The following is a 13,382-nucleotide window of genomic DNA, read 5'->3' on the forward strand; positions in this document are numbered from 1 at the left end:
CTTTTAATGCCCCTGCCAACCCAAACCATTCCCTGGCTCCTACAGCACCTCAGAGAGGCAAACACTGCACAGTGAATTAAGAACATTATTTATTCCATGTGATGGGAATACAGGGATGCTGAGAGAAGGAAAAGCCTTTTCTCAGTTTTAAAGTACGGAAAACCCCTTTTTTGTCTTATTATTTTCCAAGAGCCAGGCCATGTCTTCCAGCCTAAAGTGCCTGACACCAAGGTTTGGGACAGCAAACCCTGAGCATCTACACAAGAGGATTTTCCAGGTCCTTCCCTCCTGAGCCTCTGCTTAAAGCACAGCCAGGATGTTTTTTCTCCCCTATTTTGGGCCTGCTCTGCTGAGGAGTTGGAGTTTTCCATGGACATCAGCTCTCCCAGCTCCTACACCTGAGCAGAGGCTCCCTGTGCCAGGTGAATCCTCCTTGGAAGCACAGCCAGAGTCTGATTCTTTCCCAGCTCAGATCCCAGGGATCCCAAGGCTTTTTCCCAGCGAGCCTCCCCCCAGACTGGGCTGTGCCAACCCAGAATATGCAGGAGGCAGCGTGGGCACTCACGTGGGAAAGGTTCTCTTCCAGTTCTTCCACCCTTTCCAGGGCTGCGTTCTTGGTCTCCGCGTCCTCCAGCAGAGCCCCCACATCAAACACGTTGTCCAGGTAGGCCTGGATCTGCACCTGCAGCTTGTCACTCTCCGTGTGCTTCAGCTTCTGCAGGGCCCAGGGGACACGGGGGACACGGGGGACACCGGTGACAGCGAGCCCTGGCACAGCTCTGGGCACCTCCACCACCCAGGGAGACGCTTTGGACCCCAAACACCCCCAGCTCTTATCCTCTGTCCCTCCAGGGGACATGACAGCTTCCCTGCCCATGGAATGGGATCTTTAGGGTCCCTTCCAGCCCAAACCATTCCATGATTTCCTCTGGTTGCTGGGAAAGGCTCTGCCTGGTGCCCATGGACTCCCCAGAGCCACTCCCAGACCCCAAACACACCCACGGCCAGTGCAGCCCTGTCCAAACACATCCCACAGAGCCCAAATCCCCCTCCTGGTGGACACTGAGCAGGAATCTGCAGGGACAACAGCAGCAGGGTTTCCATGGATGTGCTCTCGAGGACAGGGGGAAAAATGCTGCCTGGAGAGGCTGTGGCTGCCCCAATCCCTGGAAGTGCCCCAGGACAGGCTGGAGGGGCTTGGAGCAGCCCGGGACAGCAGAAGGGTCCCTGCATGTGGCCGGGGGGATCGAGAAACTCCTTAGGGTACCTTCCGACCCAAAAGATTCTGGGATCCCATGGGAAGTAGAGAAGGGGAACAAAGGAGCAGCTGGCAGGCAGACACCAGAGGACTGGTGGCTGTCAGGGAATCTCAGAGGAGACTCCTCCGGCCTGGAGCCGGGACGTGGCAGGGCGGGTGGCTGCCTGCGGTTCATCCTCCCTTTGTCATCAGCTCCACATCCAGCTCCGGCCTGTAATTGCAGCCGGCTGCGGCCCTGCCCCACTGCAGCCCTGTCCCACTGCGGCCCTGCCCCACTGCAGCCCTGCCCTGCCCCACTGCAGCCCTGCCCCACTGCAGCCCTGCCCCACTGCAGCCCTGTCCCACTGCAGCCCTGCCCTGTCCCACTGCAGCCCTGCACCACTGCAGCCCTGCACCACTGCAGCCCGGCCCCACTGCAGCCCTGCCCTGCCCCACTGCAGCCCTGCCCTGCCCCACTGCAGCCCTGCACCACTGCAGCCCTGCCCCACTGCAGCCCTGCCCTGCCCCACTGCAGCCCTGCACCACTGCAGCCCTGCCCCACTGCAGCCCTGCCCTGCCCCACTGCAGCCCTGCACCACTGCAGCCCTGCACCACTGCAGCCCTGCCCTGCCCCACTGCAGCCCTGCCCTGTCCCACTGCAGCCCGGCCCCACTGCGGCCCTGCCCCACTGCAGCCCTGTCCCACTGCAGCCCGGCCCCACTGCAGCCCTGCCCCACTGCAGCCCTGCCCCACTGCAGCCCTGCCCTGCACCACTGCAGCCCGGCCCTGCCACCACACCCCTCCAGCTGCGGGACAGCCCCGAAACTGCGGGTGAGGAGTATCGGGAAGGGGGAGTGGGAATGGGGGAATGGGAATGGGGGAATGGGAATGGGGGGAATTGGGAATGGGGATTGGGAAGGGGGAATGGAAATGGGGGAATGGGAATGGGGAATAGGAATGGGGGAATGGGAATGGGGATTGGGAAGGGGGAATGGGGGAAATTGGGAATGGGGATTGGGAATGGGGGGAATTGGGAATGGGGGAATGGGAATGGGAATTGGGAAGGGGGAATGGGAATGGGGGAATGGGAAGGGGGATTGTGAAGGGGGAATGGGAATGGTGGAATTGGAAATGGGGATTGGGAAGGGGGAATGGGGGGGATTGGGAATGGGGGGGATTGGGAATGGGGGAATTGGGAATAGGGATTGGGAATGGGGGGATTGGGAATGGGGGATTGGGAAGGGGGGGACTGGGAAATTGGGATCGGGAAGGCAGGATCGGAATGGGGGATCAGAATGGGTGGTTGGGAATGGGGGATTGGGAATGGGGGAATTGAGAATGAAGGAATGGGAATGGGGAATTGGAAATGGGGGAATTGGAAATGGAGGGGATTGGGAAGGGGGGGATTGGGAATGGGGGGAATTGGGAATGGGGGGATTGGGAATGGTGGAATGGGAATGGTGGAATTGGGAATGGGGGGAATTGGGAATGGGGAGAATTGGGAATTGGTGGTTGGGAAGGTGGGGAATTGGGAATGGGGGAAATTGGGAATGGTGGAATGGGAATGGGGGAGACTGGGAAGGGGGGGTTTGGGAATGGGGGGAATTGGGAATAGGGGGGGTTGGAAGGGGGGATTGGAATGGGTGGTTGGGAAGGTGGGGAAATTGAGAATGGGGGAATTGGGAAGGGGGGAATTGGGAATGGGGGGGGATTGGGAATGGGGGATTAGAAGGAGGGATTGGGAATGGTGGATTGGAATGGGGGACTGGAATGGGGGACTGGAATGGGAGCAGCCCCAGACTCACATCCAGGTACTCGTCCAGGCCCAGCTTGGTGAACTCGTACTGGAGGTGCACTCGGAAGTTCATGTCCTCCACGGAGTGCACCACGATGTTGATGAACTGCATGCAGGCCACCTGCAAGGACACCCCCGGTGAGCCCAGGGCTGGAACTTGAAATGCAGGCAGTTCTCAGAACCCGGGGCTGGTCAGCCAAAATTCAGAGTTAAATACGGGATTTTGTCTGAGAAATAAACACAGCATTTCATCTTTGAAAATAACTTCTATCTTCAGAGTCATCTTCTATCACTCTGAAGTTCCTGAAGTGAGAATGTAGATTTAAAGTTTAAAGTAGAGACACATTAAGAAGAAGAAAGTTTAGAGTTTTAGAGTTTAAGATACAGGAAAAAATAAAAGTAGTTACAAAGGTAAATAAGAAGTTTAGAATATAGCACTGTAGGTTTGTATGTTATAATGTGATTAAGGAAGTTTACACTTTAAGATGAATTTAAAAGACGAAATATTTACAGATTAAGTTAAAAATATAAATATCCTTGCTAGCAATGTTTTATTGGTTAATAAATCTTTAGAAGTTCCTATAATTAGAGGTTTTGTGACCTTATGAGCTGAGCGGTGAAGATTTGAACCGACCTTTCTTTCTTTTGCAGAAGATAAGAAAAACAAATTCCATCATCTAAAGCAACCCAGAAATCACATCTCAAACCTATTCCAAATTCCTCCACAAATCCCCAGCGCCAGGTATCCCCAGGAAGGGCTGGAATGGGATCTGTGGGACCAGCACTGGGACAGGACGCCCAGGCTGGGCTCAGCACATTCCCCTGGGGTTCCTCCAAGGGAAAACCATCAGCTGCTGTCCTGAACTGCTCCACTGCCAGGCTGGGCTCAGGCAATCTTGGTCTGCTGGGATGACGGGGAATGAGCATTCCAGGAATTAAATCATGTCTGCAGAGTCACCTCCCCAGAGCAGGAACACTGCCTGGGTCAGGGCAGGCTCTGAGAAACCAGTCCTGGGCTTAAACAGCCTGGAAAAGGGAGATTCACCTGGGCTTGGGCTTAAACAGCCTGGAAAAGGGAGATTAATCCTGGGTTTGAGTTTAAACAGCCTGGAAAAGGGAGATTCATCTGGGCCTGTTTTAAAATAGCTGGAAAAGGGAGATTCATCTAGCCTGAGTTTAAACAGCCTGGAAAAGGCAAATTCATCTGGGTCTGAGTTTTACCAGCATGGAAAAGGGAGATTCACTTGGGCTTGGGTTTAAACAGCCAAGAAAAGGGAGATTCATCTGGGTTTGTGTTTAAACAGCCTGGGAAAATGAGATTAATCTGGGTTTGAGTTTAAACAGCCTGGAAAAGGGAGATGCACCTGGTCCTGGGCTTAAACAACCAGGAAAAGGGAGATTTATCTGGGCCTGGTTTTAAACAGCCTGGAAAAGGGAGATTAATCCTGGCCAGGTTTTAAACAGCCTGGAAATGGCAAATTCACCTGGGCCTGAGTTTTACCAGCATGGAAAAGGCAGATTAATCTGGGTTTGAGTTTAAACAGCCTGGGAGAATGAGATTAATCTGGGCCTGGTTTTATACATCCTGGAAAAGGGAGATTCACCTGGGCCTGTAAAAATGAGGTTAATCTAGGCCTGGAAGCCCCAGTTTAGGAAAGGGAATTTGCACAAAAAGACCTTTGCTGCTTGCCCACAGCACATGGAGCAGATCCCAGGGATTGGCATCCACACACATCCCAAGCCAGCCAGGGCCAGGCAAAGGCTCTCCAGGGCATGGGGTGTCTGCAGTGCAGGAATTGGGGTACAAATCCCAAGGATTTTCCTTCCCTTGCCACACCTTGCTGTGCCCAGGTACCCCCAGGATCCTCTCTGGGAGCTGCTCCAGGAAGGAATTTCCCTCATCCTTGCTGGGTTTCTCATGGATAAAACCCCATCCTGCAGCATCCCAACACCCACCAGGATCCCTCCCGGATTTCCAGGAGGAACCTGAGGATTGGAGCAATCTGATTTTCCTGCAGGAAAGCCTCCAGGAGAAGGAACAGAAGGCACCCCATGGATCACCAGTTTGCCACTGGAATTTGGCCCCTTCCCTGGGATCCGTCCCAGGGCCCAGAGGAAAAATGAATGGGATAAATTTAAAAATCCAGGCTGGGTGCCTTGAGGGGAAATGCAAGGATCATGTAATTTCCTTCTTTTCTTTTTAAATCCAAGGAATTTGCCAGCCTGCCTCCCTCACACCATGTTGAACCTGCTGGCCCTCAGGGCTGTGATCCTGTCCTGGAGCGTCCAAAGCCCGCAGGAATCACCTCACTGCTGCTCCAACACCTCATTTTTGGCAGAAAAAGGTCTTTTACACAAAGCTCAGCACTGAATTGATACGAAGTGCAACACAGGCCTCAGAATTCCAGTGCTGGGGTGGGAAATCCCGCTCGGAACGGACCCACATCGGATCCAAGCGCTGAGCAGGAATTCAAGATTTTTCCTGATTAAATTAGGATTTGTTGCTCACACTCCAGCAAAAAAAAAACTCAGATTTGGGAGATTTTTGCCATCAGCCCTGGAACCAACACCCTCCCTGCTGCTACTGAAACAGCAGGGCTGGGCCCAGGGAAGGAAAATGATGGAAAACCCCGGAATTTCTGGAAAATCCCACTCACCATGAAGTCAATGTTGTTGTCCTCGTTCCGGAAATGCTCCATGAGCTTCTCGAAGCGCTGCTTCTCCCCGCACACCTGAAAAGCAGCAGCACACCTGGGGTCAGCCCCAAAAATCACTCCAAAACCACATTTTATCTGCTCGTTCAGACCCTCCCCAGCCAGGTTTCCTCCCGTTAAAATATCAGGAATAATTCCACGTGGGCTCCTGCAGCGTGAGGCTGAGGAGCCAGGCACAGCTCCTGCGCATCTGTCATTACCATAATTACCAAAGAACTCTTTTTTATCTCTTTTCTCCTTAAAAATTGGATCTTATCCATGAGTGGAAGGAGCAGAGCTGCACCAGGCTGTGCCACAGCTCAGAGCTGACTTTTCTCTGTAATTAGGGAGAAACCCAAATGACAGGGAGGGGAAAAAAAGAGAAAATTATCCCTGGCTGAAGGAGGAGTGAAAATAAATCAGTGCAACAATCAGAATTCCAGAATGACCTTCCAAAAGCTGTCTGGATGAGCTGCATCCCAATTTATTTTCTTGGCATTTCTTCTTGCCTCGGAGCAAAACACATTGGATTCTTCAAAGTCATGGACACCTTCAGAAAAGCTCCTCAGCTCTGAGTTTTTTCTTCCAAAGCACCTGAATCCTGGGTTTATTTGTAAATTCCAGATTTCCCACCCAGAGATGCCACGAGCACACCTCCCCTCCAGTATCCCATTTTTATGGAATATTTTTGTATAAAAACAACCCAGCAGCTCTGCTGGGTGAGAGTCCATGCTGGGAAGTGCATTTTGGGTTGTTTGGATTGTTGTTCTGTGTTGGGGAGCGTTTATTTTGTTGTAGGTTTTTATTATTTGAGATAAGCTCAGCTGGGATATCCCATTCCAGCACTTTGCCCACCCTGGAAGGTGCTGGATTTGTTGGAATTACAACTCTTTTGCATAAACATGGAAAAGAGGGATAATATTATTTCACTAATTTGAATTATCATTATTTCCAGTAATTGAATTATTATTAATATTTGCAATTTTATATTATGGTTTTACTTGTTGGGGAACACCTTTTATGGCAAAAGGTTTTTATTTGTTTTATATTTGGAATGGTACTGATTTGTATAGTGGTTTTTTATTGTATTTAAAGTAACAATTTGATGTTGCATATTTTCTGTAGATTTTGGGTAACATTTTGTCATTTATTTAAATTTTTTATACTTGAAATATGTTTTTTTGGTGAGTTTTGTTTTTATTATATTTGTGGAATTATTTTGTTGAGGGGTTGCATGGAGAGTTGTGAGGGGCTTTTTGAGGTTTTTTTCAGAAGTTTTGGAATTGTTTTTTTTTTAAGACATTTGTTTGGATTGTTGTTCTGTGTCGAGGAACGTTTGTTTTGTTGTAGGTTTTTATTATTTGAGATAAGCTCAGCTGGGATATCCCATTCCAGCACTTTGCCTGCCCTGGAAGGTGCTGGAATTGTTGGAATTACAATTCTTTTGCATAAACATGGCAAAGATTGATAATATCATTCCAGTAATTTGAATTATTATTATTTCCAGTAGTTGAATTATTATTAATTTTTTTTTTATATTATGGTTTTATTTATTGGGGAACACCTTTTATTGTAAAAGGTTTTTATTTCTTTTATATTTGGAATGGTACTGATTTGTATAGTGGTTTTTTATTGTATTTGGGGTAACAATTTGTGTGGTTTTTGTAGGTTTTAGGTAGTATTTTGTTATATGTTTAAATTTTTTATACTTGAAATATGTTTTTTTGGTGAGTTTTGTTGTTACTATTTCTGCAGAATTATTTTGTTGAGGGGTTGCATGGAGAGTTGTGAGGGGCTTTTTGAGTTTTTTTTCCAGAAGTTTTTGAATTGTTTTTTTAAGACATTTGTTTGGATTGTTGTTCTGTGTTGAGGAGCGTTTGTTTTGTTGTAGGTTTTTATAATTTGAGATAAGCTCAGCTGGGATATCCCATTCCAGCACTCTGCCTGCCCTGGGATGTGCTGGGAATAAAAGGCGCTGGAATTGTTGGAATTAATAATAATTCAAATTACTGGAAGAATCTCTTCTGCATCAACACAGGGACCACTGAATGGACACCGGGGTGCTCCAGGGGACACCTGCACTGATGGAAAACCCTTCCTGCAGGGAATTCAGCTGGATGAGCAGGCTCCCACCCACCCCTAAGAGATGTGGGGCCACCCAAATTTGCCCAAGCAGCTCCACCAACCTCCTTGAAGTTATCAAACGCAGACAAAATGATCTCGTGGCCCCCTCGGACCAGGCAAACGGCTGCCAGGAGCTCCAGGACCAGAGCTTTTGTCCTGTGGGGGCAAAAAAGGGACACTGAGGCACAGCTCCTGGTCCTGCAGGGACGGGGGGAGCTGCAGCCTCGCTCCGTGCGATTTCCACCCCTGGAATAAACGTCCCTGCAAGGTGCACAGTGCTGCTGCAGGGAATTTCACCTCTCCTGCCAGCATGCAGCTCCCCCCCTTCCCCGTTTTTAAAGCTTCTCAAACCATGCAGGGATTGAAATCCCGAGTTGGAAACTCAAGCAAAAAGGCACCGGAGGAAGAAGCTGCTGCTCCCAGGGAATTCCCTGCACACGCCTGGAGGAGCAGCTCTGCACCCCCAAGCGCCTTCCTCGGAGGCCAGTTTTTAATGGAGCAGCTTAAAATTCCAATCTGCAGTTGGCCTGACACGAATCTGAATTATTCTCGGTGATAATTTGTATTTATAGCCCCACACACACACACAATTCACTGCAGGAACGCAGGCTGTTGGAGCACGTCCTTCTCCTTAAAAATCAGGAATTTGAGCTGATTTTCAGCAGTGAAGCTGAGAGAAAAGGAGATCACTGAGGGAAAAACATGCAACAAACTCGGTGTAACCCTCCTGGAAATAATCTACAGTATTTCCTTCCAGGATTCCTGGAAAACAAAAGACTTTCTGGGCAGCTGAGCTCTGAGCAGAGGCAAACCATGCACACACAGGAAAAAAATTAGTCCCATGCTCAAGCAGCGACTCAAAGCAGATGTTACAGAACAAGAAATACCTTGTGGGCTCTCAAAGGGTCAAGGTTATCTTTGGAAACCAGAAAAAATGGTCACTTCCCTAGGAAATTTTAAATGGAATGTTCAATCCTGCCTCCTCAAGGGTTTGTTGTTTTTTTTTCCTCCTGCCACAAGAAAAACTTGCAGGTTTTTTTTTTTTTTTCAGGATCAAGGAGGTGTGGTGGGGATTTGCTGGAATATTCCCTTTGAGGGGAGGGGGTGGAGATCTCTGGGGTTGGAGTTTCCAGTGCTGCCCACAGCTCTGGGGTGAGCAGAATTCCCTGGAGCTGGGCTCCCAAACCTCAGGGCTCTCCAGCAGCTGCCACGGGGCTAAAACAAACACAGCTTGGGTTCTGAGCAGGGGTTAGCCCTCAGCTCACTCCAGTCACGTTTCAAAGCAGTTCCTTTAGCCACCAAAACAGAAATAACCCACTTCTTCCAAAAGTGAAAACTTGGGTTCTCCCCTGATTTCCAGCCACTGGAAAATGATAAAAGTGATGATAAAAACGAAGATAAAAAATGATGATGAAAAATGATGATAAAAATGATTTTAAAAATTACAAGAACAATGAACTTTACGTTTCTTGGCTTGCTGATTTGGGGTTGAATAAAAGAAAGAAGGAAGAAGCTGCTTCCCTGAGAAGATTCCTGCTCCCAGCCTCAGTCCAGGCTGGGAATATACATCCAGTGAGGTTATCAGCTCATCCCTGTTTCCTTGGAAGCATCTCTGTGTCAGAACTGGACTGGTTTGACCTGCCAAGGTGCAGAATTCCAGGATCTGCTGGAGAGGGACCACAGGGATGTGTGGGAGAGGAGGGACATGGAATCACCAGCAGCTCCACTGAGCAATTACAGCATCCTGGCTGTGGCTGCAACCTGACCCAGAGCAGAATTCAAACCATCTCCCAAAAAAATTCCAGGCTAAGGATCTTGGATAACATTCCCTAAAGAAGATTCTCCCTGGCTGTGGCTGCAACTTGACCCAGAGCAGAATTCAAACCCTCTCCCAGAGAAATTCCAGGCTAAGGATCTTGGATAACATTCCCTAAAGAAGATCCTCCCTCTCTTCAGGAAAATCCCACATGAAGCTGCTCATTGCCACTGGGGTTTCCCTGCACTGCAACAGAGCAGAAAGGCTCCGGCAGCCAAATTTCAGCTGAATCCTAAAATTCCAGAATGGTTTTGGTGGGAAGGAGCTTCAAGATGATCCAGTGCCACCCCTGCCCACGAGCAGAGACACCTTCCACTCTCCCAGCCTGGTCCTGGACACTTCCAGTGATGCCAGCCAGAGCTTCTCTGGGAATTCCATCCCAGCCAGGAATTCCTTCCCAATGTCCCACCTAAGTCCCCCCTCCTTCAGCCCGAAGCCACAATTAAAGCTGGAGAACTTCTGAACTTTCCGAGCTTCTGAAAGCCCTGGGATCAGACACGCACTGCTGGTTCATCTGCACCATTCCAGATCCCTCTGATCCAGAGCCAAGCCTGGTTTCTCCTCCAAATCCCCCTCTGGAAGCCCTTTCCAAGCCCTCCTTACTCACCTGCTTGTCCAACGTGAGGAGCAAGGGGAGCCTACCTGGGGTTCTTGTTGTTCAGGCTCAGTGCAATCTCGTTGACGGCGTGAGGATGGGACATGACCATGTTGAATCCGTACTGGAGAGAGAAGGGACAATCCGGCTTGGTCTGACCCCAAAATCCCACCAACCCCACCTCTGAAAGCTTCTCACCAACCCCACCTCCCTGAGAGCTTCTTCTCACCAATCCCACCTCTCCTGACAGCTTCTCACCAATCCCACCTGAGAGCTTCTCACCAATCCCACCTCCCTGAAACTTCTCACCAATTCCACCTCCTAAATCTCCTCACCAATCCCACCTCCCTGAGAGCTTCTCACCAATCCCACCTCCTAAATCTTCTCACCAATCCCACCTCTCTTAAAAGCTTCTCACCAATCCCACCTCTGACATCTCCTCACCAATCCCACCTCCCTGAAACTTCTCACCAATCCCACCTCCCTGACAGCTTCAAGCCAGACAAAACCTGGTGGAATTTCACTCCAGAGTCTTTCATTCTCCCACTGCCCAGCACAGCTTCCAGCTCTGGCCATTCCATGATTTTCCAATTCCCTGCCACCGGCAGCGTTTGGAATCTAATTCCAACCTTCCTCCCACTATCCCAGGGTGCTCCAAGCCCTGTCCAACCTGGACACCTCCAGGGATCCAGGAGCTGCTTTTGGCCACTTCAGCCACCAAAACGGCTCCGAGAGCTGCTCCTGCACCGCCCTCAACTCTTCCTGCTCATCCCGCTCCTGCGGTCCCTGGTTGGTGGAACCTCCCTGACTGTCCCAGCTGGAATCTGCAGGAACACAGCCGGCTCTGCTCTCCACAGCCCACAGGGAATTCCATGGGAATGCCCATTCCCATGGGATCGTTCCTGCCTCCCTGCCAGCTCCTCACGAGGAGCTCAGCTCATCCTGCTCTGAGAGGAAAATCCCAAATTCCCGAGGCTGCCGGGGCGCGCTGCCCGGCCCCAGCATCCCGCTGGAGACCGGGAATCTCTGAGAGCGAGATGAGCTCGGTCCAGTGCGTTATTCCCAGTTATCCCACGGCTCTGCCATAGGCGCATTCGAGGGAAACCTTGGATTTCCCATCTTCTCCAAAAATCTCCTGTTTTGGAGTGTAACTGCTAAACTCCGGACTAATAACTAAATATAATATGACTGAATTCCTTTATAATAATGTTATTTTATGATTCATTCTAGAATTATTTTATAATTCATTAATACTACATAGAAAATATTTGTTATTTAATATATTTGTATTATTATCCATTTTATACAGCACTTAATAGATCATTTAATATATTCATAATTATTATTTAAATATTAAATAAAATTTTAATTATATATAATATTATTATATATAACATATATTATATATATAATTATAATTATACATAATTATAATTATGTATAATTATAAAATTATAAAAATAAATTTATAAAAATTATAAAATATATATATTTTATATTATATAAAATATATATATTTTATATAATTGTATATAAATAAAATATATATAATTATATAATACATAATATATCACATATAAAATATAATACTATTATTAGATATTATATATTATATAATATTATATAATAATTATTGTAGAATGTTATAGTTTATTCTCTTTATCTATTTCATGGATATTAATGGTATATTATTTTATATTGATATAAAATTATATAATATATTAAATATATAGCAAATAGATTATTGTTTTATTTATTATTAATATGATAGAATATAACATATATTTATATTATTATATATAATAATATATTATTATATATTATGATATAGTATTATATAGTATTATATAGTATTATATAGTATTATATAGTATTATATAGTATTTTATTATATGTTATGTTATGTTATGTTATGTTATGTTATGTTATGTTATATATATATATATTAACGTGTTATATTATCGATACTTTTATCTATAATTTTATATAATTATATTATATTATATTATATTATATTATATTATATTATATTATATTATATTATATTATATATAAAATAATAATATATTATTTCCTTTATAACTTATACTAATATACCTAAACTCCAGACTACTTATAACCTAATTAGCTGCATATCTAATGAGCAGGAGCTTGCCCATCACGTCCAGGCTCCCACTGCCCTTTCCCTAACTCCCTGAACACCACCGCTGTGTCCCGGTCATTCCGATTTTCGGAGAACTCCGACATTCCCCCAGTTCTCCCCTCGGCAGCGCCGGCCCCGCTGCCGGAGCTGCTGGATCACCTGGTAGTTCATGATGGCCCGCAGGCACATGATGCACACGTGCACATCGTCCTTCTTGCTCACCAGCCGCGAGTTCTTCAGGGTCCTGCGGCTGGGCAGGGTGTTGTACCTGCCACAAAAGCACCAAAATAGCACCAAAATCCCATTGTCCATCAGCCACGGCTCCCGATTTCGGCAGGGACAAGAAAGGGAAGTTTTGGAAATGCAGGAGAACCCAAAGGGAAGAAATGAAATGTCTGACTCAGCTCAGAAGGCTGAATGATTTCTTTATAGAACTATGCTAAAATACATTCATATACTATTTGAAGGAAGATACTAAAATTATAAATTTACTTGTTTTAACTCCCATATCTGTGATCCAGCCTCTCTGAGCCCAGCCCCAGGTGGGTTGAATTGGTTTGGAACGGGTTGGATTGGGTTGGGTTGGGTTGGATTGGGTTGGATTGTATTGGATTGGGTTGGATTGGGTTGGGTTGGATTGGATTGGATTGGGTTGGATTGGACTGGATTGGATTGGGTTGGGTTGGGTTGGGTTGGGTTGGGTTGGATTGGATTGGGTTGGGTTGGATTGGATTGGACTGGGTTGGATTGGACTGGACTGGATTGGGTTGGGTTGGGTTGGGTTGGGTTGGGTTGGGTTGGGTTGGATTGGATTGGATTGGGTTGCATTGGGTTGGATTGGGTTGGATTGGATTGGGTTGGATTGGATTGGATTGGGTTGGATTGGACTGGATTGGATTGGGTTGGGTTGGGTTGGGTTGGGTTGGGTTGGATTGGATTGGGTTGGGTTGGATTGGATTGGACTGGGTTGGATTGGACT

At 47.3% G+C, this 13,382-nt stretch overlaps 1 protein-coding gene across 12 annotated transcripts in view; it reads right to left on the reverse strand.

Moving 5' to 3' along the window:
• The window catches only part of FMNL2 (formin like 2), a 118,443-nt gene that overhangs the window by 17,230 nt on the left and 87,831 nt on the right, over positions 1–13,382 (reverse strand). For all 12 annotated transcript variants that reach the window (XM_077784865.2, XM_085584062.1, XM_085584059.1 and 9 more), the window contains 6 exons: positions 12,563–12,671; positions 10,308–10,384; positions 7,912–8,005; positions 5,690–5,764; positions 3,043–3,153; positions 566–715 (listed from right to left, as the gene is read on the reverse strand). In XM_077784865.2, coding sequence (XP_077640991.2) covers positions 566–715; positions 3,043–3,153; positions 5,690–5,764; positions 7,912–8,005; positions 10,308–10,384; positions 12,563–12,671 — 616 coding nt within the window. The remainder of the gene's footprint in view (positions 1–565; positions 716–3,042; positions 3,154–5,689; positions 5,765–7,911; positions 8,006–10,307; positions 10,385–12,562; positions 12,672–13,382) is intronic.

This window comes from Lonchura striata, chromosome 7 (genome assembly GCF_050655825.1).
Source record: "Lonchura striata isolate lonStrDom1 chromosome 7, ASM5065582v1, whole genome shotgun sequence".
NCBI lineage: Eukaryota > Metazoa > Chordata > Aves > Passeriformes > Estrildidae > Lonchura > Lonchura striata.